At 35.4% G+C, this 11,171-nt stretch overlaps 2 protein-coding genes across 2 annotated transcripts; both read right to left on the bottom strand.

The window, feature by feature from the left end:
• Positions 1–1,455: 1,455 nt before the first annotated feature.
• On the bottom strand, positions 1,456–3,033 carry LOC107621149 (HXXXD-type acyl-transferase family protein). Its single transcript, XM_016323186.3, has one exon. The coding sequence runs from the start codon at positions 2,907–2,909 to the stop codon at positions 1,485–1,487; it is 1,425 nt and encodes a 474-aa protein (XP_016178672.1). The 5' UTR covers positions 2,910–3,033; the 3' UTR covers positions 1,456–1,484.
• A 153-nt stretch (positions 3,034–3,186) lies between these two features.
• LOC107623320 (uncharacterized) lies at positions 3,187–6,745 on the bottom strand. Its single transcript, XM_016325528.3, has 3 exons — positions 6,172–6,745; positions 4,635–4,893; positions 3,187–4,114 (listed from the first exon to the last, which is right to left on the bottom strand). The coding sequence occupies exons 1-3, from the start codon at positions 6,493–6,495 to the stop codon at positions 3,747–3,749; spliced, it is 951 nt and encodes a 316-aa protein (XP_016181014.1). The 5' UTR covers positions 6,496–6,745; the 3' UTR covers positions 3,187–3,746.
• Positions 6,746–11,171: the final 4,426 nt, after the last annotated feature.

Below are 11,171 nucleotides of genomic sequence, written 5' to 3'. Positions count from 1 at the left end.
AAGGGTTCACGACGATTTTATCTTAATTCTATTTAATCTCTTCAACAAATTTGGTAATAAGCATAAGATTTTAGTGCTCTGATAGAAAGAAAAATCTAAAATTATTTTTTAAAAAAAATTAAATTAACAATTTCAACAAAAATTTTTAATTTATTATGTTCAGCAATATGTATTTCTCTAATTGTGAGTACATTGAATGTACACAATTAAAATGGCTCTAACATAGTTATTCGTATTAATAATTACTCTAGATAAAATATTTTTATATGGTCGTAACAATTTAATAACTATTTTTGTGGCTTCAAAATATTTTAGTCTATACTTCTATCTACTCTTTGAATTTACCAAAAAAGATATATGGTCTAACGAGGCTATTATGAAATATTTACTAATGATGGGGTAAGCTCTTACTTATTATAGAGCTTTTGAATTTAATCAGGTGGTTTAATTTTCACAAACTTCTCATTTTCTCTCTTTTTTTTTTCCCCTCCTCCAACCGGCTCCATTAGCAAAAGGCTAAAACTCATTTAGAAATAAAAATAAAAATAAAAAGAAGATTGGTGTCTTATATGGTACTTATTAATTTAAGTTTTCTTGCATAAGTTGAAGATCTAATGTTAAGATAGACATCTCTTTTATGTATAATTGGATCAAGTTTTTTTTCTTATGGTATCTTTATTTCAATAAGTGAAGAATTAATTCACCATAGATTTAAGTTTTATTTAAGAATCTTATCAAAAAAATTTTTTTTATTTAAGAATGTCACTGACCAATGAATTGCTGCATACACTTGCTTAAATAAATTAGTAAATCAACTATTAGACCAACTCAAATTGATTGTATAATTAAATTATGAGAATTTTGAATTAACATGAGTTTAGCCTAACTAATTGATTTTCAAATTAATCTAAATTAATTAGAAGATAACGGTTAACTTTTCTACTTAATTGGACATTAATTAATTTTAGCGATGTTTAGAATTTACTAGAATCAGAAAGTATGAATGTCTCATATTAGTCATATAAGATTTTTTTTTTTTGTTGACATATTAGTCATATAAGATCTATCATTTATATGTTACATAAGGACAATAAAATTAAGGAAAAGTATAGGTAGACAATGAAAATACTAAACAATGTGAATAATGGATACATCGAATGTTCATTTTATTAGGTATGCGGATGGTTATTCTAATATTAAGATTTAGGTGGGTAATTTGGAGGTGTAATGTATTTTAATTTGATTGGTGGTTGTTCAAGTTGTTCAAAAAAATTATTGATTACCTAGTATAACCCATTAATTAAATTTAAAATCTCATATGTGTTCTAACTATATCTCTAAATTTTATTTATTTATTCGTTTAGTGTTTTGAATACTTTTCAAGAAAATAATTACTCTTCATACGTAACCAAAACACATCAAAGCCAATGTTTTATTGAAAACACCTTTAATCAACTAAATCCAACAGCCATTAAGTAACCAAGCTAATGTGTGAATTTTGAGTCATCCAACAACATGAATGCTTGAGTAAACTTATGAGCAGCAGATTCTGGCAAACATATACACACAATCATAGAACCACCACCGGAACAAGAATCACCACCACTACCATCTTGTCCTTCGGGCAAAAAAACACAAACTTGAGGCGTAGGAGTCAAGTCTATAGGACCAGCATATAGTGGCCTTCCCCACCCGAAATCTGCACACCTGTATATTGAAAACCTTGTCCACTGAGTTATTGTTAGCTTCCCTCCAAACTCTAGTTGCTTTGGCCTCTCCAAGTCAACGAAATCCACCGTTGACCTCAAATATTCCTCCGACACGCTTAGCCTTGCTTCTCGAACCAACCTCGTTGTCTCTGAAAGCCGTTCAGGGTTCACAAGCTCTGAAACTTTGCTTGTTGTGCAAGGTACACACACTACATTGCCGTAGAACCCTTCCTTCAAGGGTGGGTTCCGGAGCTTTTGTCTTGCATTGACAGAAAATGTCAACCTTAAGTCGTAGGTCAATGGTCTCACATCGAGGGCGTTGACCCACGACCTCCACACATGTGCAGCCATTGCGTCGAATGTTGTGCAGCCATAACCGTCACGTGGCATGGCAAGGGATTTTATAAGGTTTTGGAACTCGCGCGTGATGCGATAGCACTTTTGTAACGGTTTAGTTTCCCATAACGACATTGTGAGATTTGAGCCTTCTTGAATTTTCATAAACTCCATGTGGGGAAATTGTATATGAGGAGGGTCACGGGGTTTGAAAACCTCTCTATCCCAAATTGGCCTTGGATTTGTTACCAAAGTCCTAGCCTTTGCAGTTGCAGCCCATGCGCCTAGAAACTGCATGGCTCCTAGGCCGTCACAGATGCAATGACAGAGTCGCAACCCAAGGCTAAATCCGCCGCAGCGGAAGATTGTGATTTGTGCTATTACAAGCGGCATATCAAGGACTTTGTATGGCTCTTCATCAGGGAACTTGAAGATTAATGGCTCCCAAGTTGGGTTTGGTGCAGTGAGGTCTCCTAATTCGGATAAAGCCACATCGGAATGTGCCTCAACCATGAGTGCACCTTGGCTTGGACCAAAGAACACTTCTAATTTCCCATTGCTGGTTTCCCTTAGCCTCCCTGAGAGAGGGTAGTAAGGGACCAAGACATCAGCAAGGGCATCTTGAAGTGTTTTGACTATGGGTTTTTGTGAATTGGCACAACTGTTGGCGGTGGTTTGTTGGTAAAAGTACACGGTGGGTGTGAAGACACGAGCTCCGATCATGTCGTCGAGGTTGGAGAGGTAGAGGGTGTCTCCATATTGGACGGGTATAGGGTGCGATGGCATGACAGGGTACATGGCGTCGATGGTAACGGGAACGGTGAGATGAGGCAGATGGAGCTCTTGGACCCACGGAGGAGCCATGAGGGAAGTGCTGAGAGTAGAGATATAGAAGAGTGAGGCATTTGTAGGGATGTGATTTACTGAAGCATGCAAAGATTGGGGTTCTGGCTTCAATGGGAGAAGGTAATAATAAAGGGGAAAGAGAAGAGGGATGGATCACAAAGATTCGCAGGTATGAATCTGGTGAAGAAGTAATAGATTAATCTTCCTTAATGACTTGTCATCTTTGTATGACTGAAAACATAAGCTGGTTATTATTATATGATGCAGTCGTTGGTGCATCAACCTTTTTGATATGGAGTTTAAATATCAACATTGCCATTTCTTAACATATAAAAAAATGTGATGACACAACAAATGGCATTATGGACACAATGACACCATGTAAGCCAAATATGAAAAAGTTTATTTTAAACTTGCAGAAAAGTAAAAATAAAATAAAGTAAATGAAAAGACCATAAAGTTATATGTGATTAAAAAGGGTCAAATAATTGCAAATAGCAGAAGTTGGACTTTAAGGCAAACTAGCCCCTTTATTCTTGCAATTTTACCTGCTTCAGCTTTAAACATTTTTCAATATATTTAAATTTTAAGTTTTTAACAGTACACATGCCATGATGTTCAGATTTTAGTTTCCAAACCATGCAGTGTAAATTAGTTATAAAACTTTTGAAAATTGTTGAGTGTTTAAAGCTCAATCAGAGTAAATTACAAAGATCAAAACTTTAAGGAGTGATTTGCCCAAAAGTCTAAAGTTGTGGTGGTGGGTGATTTGCATTTAACCAGAAAAGAGAATGAATAGAAGAAGACAAAAGTTTACAACAAGAGAAAAGATACAATACTTTGCCACTACTCTGTTTACCGCACTGGCTGCTGATTGTAATGAGCCTTCTCTTTTTTCTTGGCCGCAGTAAGCTTTGCATTTCTTGCAGCAGCCTCGCTTGCAGCAGCGCGTGCAGCAGCATCCATCTCCTTACTTGACTTTTTCTTCTTCATGGAAGCAACTTTCTTGAGCCGCTCTTTAACATCACCTGCATTTGCATCTTCTACCTTTTCTGGGCCAGTAGTTTCAGATGTTGTATTTCCAGCATCCGTTTGATCTTCCAATTCTTTCTGCTCCTTTGAAGATTTCTCCTTCTTCTTCTTCTTTCTTGCACTTTTGCTTTCCCCAGTAGCATTCTCCTTCTTTTCCAAGGCACCATTGTAGTCCTCTTTCTTCTCTGCACCTGCATTTTAAGAGGGCCATGTGAAACAAAAATCCAAGTAAAACCTGAACAAATAACCAGTTACTTCTGCAAGACTTCGATGATACAGGTTGTATGTATGAGGTTTAAGTGTAGATATGTTTACTCGAGCTTTTAGGGCTACTATCCAATGGTTGAAAAATCAAAATAATAAGATACAGCAATCTATTATCCGGCAATCAGGATACAACAATGCGAGCAGCAATCTATTCATGACATTTTTAAGGATGATAGAAGTCATTGTTAATGAAAATGAGACAAATAGAGCTTCCATATACATATATTGTGTGACAGTATGACAGCTAAGCAACAAATATAGACATAAAACTTGTTCACTTTCATACAATAACCAACTAATTTTCTATCAGGGAATCGTTTACAAGGAATCAGTAATCAAAATTCATTACATATTATACTCCATTTGAAAGAACTAAACATTAGACATAGTCTTATCCGCTTGACCAAAAAATGGTCATATGCATGATTAATAGCATTATATTACCGTGGGAATCATCCTGGCCAGTGGACTCTCTTGGTGTATATCCTAGCTCAGCCAGAACAGCTTCAAGCTCTTCAAGCCCTTTTTTCTTTAATTCCTTTTTAGAAAGCTGTCTTTCTGTTTCTTTGGTAGCCAATGAGGGTTCAGGAAGCTTCTTAACAACGGCTTCAGCTTCTGTTGGTACTTCTGCATCATTTTTGTGTTCCTCTTCTGCATCATCTTCCACGTTATAGATACCTTCTTCTTCATCACTCTCACTTTCCTGATATTCACCAAGTCTACAAGTTAGTTGAAGTGCAAAGCAATCATGATTTAATAGAATGATAATCAACATCATGAGAGACACCAGACATTCAGATCAATCAAACTGTAGTATACATTGGTTAGTTAATTGACTATAAAAATGGATCATAGTATTAAGAATTTTGATCTATATGAGCATGCAACAACAAACTTTTCATCCAAATGTCAGATTTTGTTCAGTGATATATTTCACTTAACCACTATTTTTTTACATAAACAATTCCATGAATATAACTTCTTTTGATTAGCAGCACATTTTCCAAAAGTAGAAACCCATCTGGCTTAAGCACAAGCTTCATATTTACATTTAATTGATACCATCAATATGCAATGCTTGATGCAATTTTTGCAAATTAACTTTATTATGCCCCATTTTGTTTCATATTTGACATCTTGATGATAATAATTTTTAAATGCTCATGTCACATACAAGACCGTTCCTTGATGATTACAGAGCACACGACTTCCTTGTGCCTTGTATTTATGTTAGTTAAGTTCATTGGAACGACACAAACATGACTCAGATAGAAGAATAAAGGTAGATATATCCCCGGCACCAGTGATATTATATAGAACACAGCAAGCAAACGAACCTAAGGCCATTATATTCATGCAGACCAAATGGAGTACCAAGAAAAGAGAAGACTAACATTAGTTGTATAAAGTATAAACTATAAACAATAACTAGGAAAGATAATACTATGGATATTACATAGAACAGTATCAAGACGTGGTATCACAATTTTTGTTAACTTGGAAGTATTAATAATGATAAATTATTCCCATGTAGCTAGACAACATAAAAAGCAGATACTCTTAGTAGTTCACTGAAATTAACAAAGGCAATAGCCAATCATATCGAGAATCAAATGAAAAACTATTAGTAGTTCACTTTCACTGTCATGATAAGAGATTAGGAGTAGCCATACTATATATAAGCACACTATTTATGGAAGATTCTTATTAGAGGGGGCAAAAAATCCATCCCGTAGAATCCTTCCAATATATCAGAGATGGTTTTAACCGGTTTTATGTCTGAAAAACACCAACACCAACCAACACCCACATCCTCATGAACTTACCTACCATCCCTAAAAGAAAAATCAAATTGATTTTCGTAGAAAGTAAAATCAAACAGAACTCTACTCTGGTAATCAACATCAATATATCACCATTCAATTCAATTTAAAAAATAAAAAAAATTGAACCAAGAATGCAGAATATTGCGAGTTCCCACCACATCTGCGGCAGCATCACTGTCATTGGCTTTCTCGGAACTCACGGCGGCGCCCCAAGATGAGTCAGGAGGAGCCGTGGTGGCGTAGTAATCGTCGTCATCTTCATCGTCAACGTCCGCCCATGACTTCGCCGTCAGAGGAGCCGGAGCCCAGAATACTTCCTTCTTCTCCGGCGTCACTTCGCCTCCTCCTCTTCTCTGCTCCTTGATCTTGCTGCTGCTTGTGCTCTTCTTCTTCTTCAAGCTACTAAGGGCGGCGAAGACGTTGGTGCTGTTCAGTGATGGTGGTGCATCCTCCCTCCTGCTCCCTCCTGCTCCCACCATTTTCGGAGCTTCAAGGTTATACTCCCCTCTCTTAATTCCAATTTTTTGTTATCGATTGCGGGATTAGGGGGCGAAATTGGGAGTTTGAGAATTGGGAGAAAGGAATCTAGGGTTTTCAGAGGCGGAATGAAAGAAAAGGATACAAACCGATGTGCAGTGCAGGGAAGGGTTTGGGAACGGAGAAGTTACGGTCCCAAAACGGAGCGTTTAAAACTTTTAAGTCACTAAAGAGAGTGTTAGGTGAGTAAACGGAAACGTTGCTGAAAATAGCTGAATCTTTTATCAAATAAAATTTATTTATGCGACATAATAATATTTTTAATTATGTATGTTATTCGGCAAAGGATTCGATCCTAAAACGTTTGGACCATTAAATGGCTACATAACGAGACATATCTTTTAAGTTTTTTAATAACGGCTAAATAGTCTTTATCTAATTTTAATTACAAATTAATTCTTTATATATTATTTAATTATAAAATCTATTTTTTATTTTATAAGTCATTATTTTATCATTTATCTATCATAATCAAAAACAAAAATAATAACGAATTAGATCTTCCATTAATCGTAATAATCTTTTGACAATTCTAATCGATTAAAATTTTATTTTTAATCCGTTACATCCATATAGGGTTGTAAAGCATGTTTCTTATAAAATTAATTGATTGGATTAATAAAACAATCGATTGAATTTCAGATTTTCCATAATTCAATCGATTGGAATTCATGTTTCCACAAAACAATTGATTGAATGTTGGACGATAGTATGGTTTTCTCAAAAATAAATCGATTGTAACTTTTACACAATCGATTGAACGATGATTAGCATGTGGGTTTTTTCTAATTCAGTCAATTGTTCATGTTACCCAATCAATTTAAGTCTTCAAAGCAATATGAATTTCACAATTCAATCAATTGGTTGTGTTATCCAATCGATTGAATTGTGCACTATGTTATGTGTTACACCGTTCTCAATTTTTCTACTCGTGTTTATAAATTATTATTTTATTATCCATCTATCTTATCTTTAAAATTCTATCTTCAATTTTTAAGTTTTTATTTTGATTTAGATACTCTAATCTTATCTCTTCTTTAATATTAAGATTATAAATTGGTGAATGTAGAACTTTCACCCTCAACCCTAGCTCTTTTTGTGTTTTTAGTTCTAGCCATTTTGGGGATATTGGTTCGGTAGGTTTTGTAAGAATTTGGATGAGGATTAATAATATGTATGTAGTTTGGAGTGGATGTTGATGAAATCGGAGAAGAAGAAGAGAGAAATTTTCTGGATTTAAAGAGAGGAGAGAGGTTATGCAAAAACGGAGTTGTAAAATTTAAAAAGGAGAGGGAGGCTGAACACGGATGGTTATCATGCTTAATATATAGCGCATATCAAAATTCAATCGATTGTATTATCGTACCAATCGATTGAATGCAGAAAAAAACCTTATTCACGTCACTTTTAAATCAATTGAATGCTCATACCAATCGATTGAATTGGAAAATACCATTAGTCACCTACAAACTTCAATCGATTGTATTATCATACCAATCGATTAAACTTTCATATATCATTCTAATAGCGTAAGTCAATCGATTGGGTAACAGAACCAATCGATTGAATGAACTAAACCCATATTGCTTTGATGATTTCAATCGATTGGGTAATATGATCAATCGATTGAATAAGAAAAATCTCACATGCCTTGCAAAATTCAATCGATTGTGTATCAATTCCAATTGATTGAATTTCTAACAAACACGATTTTTTCAATCCAATACGTATGTAACGGATCAATGATAAAATTATGATCGATTAAGATTGTAAATATTTATTACGATTAATGGAAGATCTAATTTGTTATTGTTTTAGTTTTTGATTATTAATAAACATGATAGATGAATAATAAAATGATGATTTATAAAATAAAAAAATAAATTTTATAATTAAATAATATATAGGGGACTAATTTATAATTAAAACTAGATAAGGACTATTTAGCAGTTATTAAAAAACTTCAAAAACATATTTTGTTATGGGACCATTTAATGGTCCAAACGTTCTGCAACCATCGAATCCAGTGCCATGTTATTCCTTAAAAATATCAGGTATGTTGTTAAGATGGACCAAATCTCTGAAGTGATACTCCAAATTGGACATTTGTATTAATTTTATCTTTAAAATTCCAATTATATTAATTTGATCTTACAAATTGAGTTTCAGACTATATATAAATCATTTAGCCTATTTTCAATGTGTCAGGAAACGAACTATGGATGTAGTACAGTTATTATCACGTTGTCAATTATAACAACTAGTTAATATAGCTAGGAGTGTATAATTCCATAATTTAATCTCTGTTCCCATTTATAAACCTTAAAGCTTCTTTTTTTTTTCGTTTTCTACTTCTTTGTTAATCATTGGTGGTGGTGATAGCGGTAATGGTGACCATTTGAGTCGTCTAGAGGAAAAAAAAAAGGGTAAAAATATAAAGCAACTCACCTGGATTCTTCTTCTTAAAGCACACAAAGTCGTCAATTGTTTAACTTCCATAGTCCTCGCATTGTATGGTCTGAACTCTGCTGTGAAATGGCGCATGGCCTCCGAAAGAATGGACGAGGACGCAGACTCCAACAGCAGGGAGAACGAGAACCCAACGATGAAGAACAGATTTTACTCTTCCATCAAGGTTTTTCTATAGCTTTTGGTGGCACTGTTGTGTTTTGAAATTGCCACTTACTTAAAAGGATGGCATTTGGGCTCTCCAATCTTCTGTTGGAATTTTATTTGCTTTAGACACCTTACTTTGGGGTAAAGGATGTCTTCAATTGGGTTAATTCTTAGTGGGTTTTAGTTCATGTGAATTACTTTGCTCCACTTTTTCAGTTTCGTGTCAATACGTGTATTATTCTCTTTATCATTCAGGGTTTGGATAAGCTTCTCATTTGCTTTGTTTCTAGATCCGATTTAAGAGGATCAAACCTATACCTATGAGAAGGTATCAGAAAACTCTGTTAGATCTAAAAAAGAGAGCTAAGAGCGAGAGAGAAAAGGAGTAGAGAACAGAGAGAAGAGAAGAGGACGAGAAACTGAGTTCATTGATTCTAAAAAACTTTTTTACAGAGTAGGTTTACTCTTATATTTTTAGTCACAGCTGAAACAGATTTTTCTAACAACTAATTACCCTTCTAACAAACTTGACAACTCAGCATAACTAACTCCTAATCACATGCCTCACACTACGGCTAGTTTCATCTCTTATCTCTATTTATCCTCAACTTGAGCTTGGGTTGGTCAACTAGTCTTAGTTTGCATCTAATCTTCAAGAAGGCATCATGACTCACTGGCTTGGTAAGAACATCTGCAATTTGATCTTGAGATGGAATATGGACTACATATGCCTGCTTGTCCTCAACTCTATGTCAAACAAAGTGGAGATCAATTTCAAAATGTTTGGATCGACTGTGCAGAATTGGATTCTGTCTCATGAGCACTGTGCTTTAATTGTCACAAAACAATGTTGGAGGAAGTCCAGTCTGTATGTGCATTTCATGGAGGAGTTTCTGCAGCCACATAGTGTCTGTCATGGCATTAGCCAGGAATCTAAACTCAGGTTCGGCGCTTGATCTGGCTATAGCCGTTTGCTTTATACTTGATCAATTTATGAGATTCACCCCCAAAGAATATGCAATACCCTGTTGTTGACCGTCTATCCACAGTATCTGCTGCCCAATTTGAGTTACAAAATGCTAAGATTCTGAAGTTACTGCTTCTGTGAATTTCAAGCCCAAAATCAATTGTCCCAGCCAGGTAGCGAAGGATTCTCTTTACTGCCTTCCAGTGCTGTTCCAGGGGAGCATGCATAAATTGGGACACTTTTGTTCACAGAGAAGGCAATATCAGGCCTAGTGATGGTGGCGTATTGCAGCCTACCCACTATGGATCTGTACAAAAAAGGCTTATCAAATGTTGTACCTATTGTATCAAGCTTTAAGGTACTAGCCATTGGTGTGGTAACGGGTCTAGCCTCTAACATTTCAGCTCTCTTCAACAGATCCTTGACATATTTAGACTGTTTCAGCACTAGAGTACCAGCTTTAGGTCTTTTAACTTCAATTCCAAGAAAAAAATTCATTTCCCCCAAGTCCTTTAGAGTGAACACTTTATTTAATTGTTGGATCAGACCATCAACTTCAGTTTTATTAGTGCCAGTCATCAGCATGTTATCGACATATACTAGAAAATAGATTGTTGAAGCTTTACTGTGTCGAACAAAGAGACAAGGATCTGAGGTTGTACTTGCAAAACCAAAGCCTCTAAGTGTGCTGCTTAGCTTCAAAAACCAGACTCTTGGAGCCTGTTTTAAGCCATATAAGGCCTTCTCCAATTTTCACACAAGGCCAGAACCAAGTGCTTAACCCTCAGGTTGCACCATGTACACTTTCTCATGTAAATTCCCATTGAAAAATGCGTTGTTGAAATCAAACTGCCTCACTCTCCATCCTTTTGAAACAACAATAGACAGCAATGTGCATACTGTTGTAGGCTTGGCAACCAGACTAAAGACTTGATCATAGTCCAAACCTTCTCGCTGATGAAATTCCTTTGCGACCAACCTCACTTTGTACTTCTGAATTGTTCCGTCTAGCTGTCTTTTGATGCGAAATACCCA

The sequence above is a fragment of the Arachis ipaensis genome, chromosome B10 (genome assembly GCF_059453495.1).
Source record: "Arachis ipaensis isolate K30076 ecotype BB chromosome B10, ASM5945349v1, whole genome shotgun sequence".
Classification (NCBI taxonomy): Eukaryota; Viridiplantae; Streptophyta; class Magnoliopsida; order Fabales; family Fabaceae; genus Arachis; species Arachis ipaensis.
The sequence above is the reverse complement of the archived record's forward strand: the minus strand, read 5'-3'. Positions and strand labels throughout refer to the sequence as shown.

What these genes read in the sequence shown, in the direction of transcription:
- LOC107623320 (XM_016325528.3), bottom strand. Translation starts at nt 6,495, where the DNA reads ATGGTGGGAGCAGGAGGGAGCAGGAGGGAGGATGCACCACCATCACTG. An exon ending in GTGATGCTGCCGCAGATGTG is followed by an intron (nt 4,894 to 6,171) that starts GTGGGAACTCGC and finishes GGTGAATATCAG; the next exon opens with GAAAGTGAGAGTGATGAAGA. An exon ending in TGGCCAGGATGATTCCCACG is followed by an intron (nt 4,115 to 4,634) that starts GTAATATAATGC and finishes CTTAAAATGCAG; the next exon opens with GTGCAGAGAAGAAAGAGGAC.
- LOC107621149 (XM_016323186.3), bottom strand. Translation starts at nt 2,909, where the DNA reads ATGGCTCCTCCGTGGGTCCAAGAGCTCCATCTGCCTCATCTCACCGTT.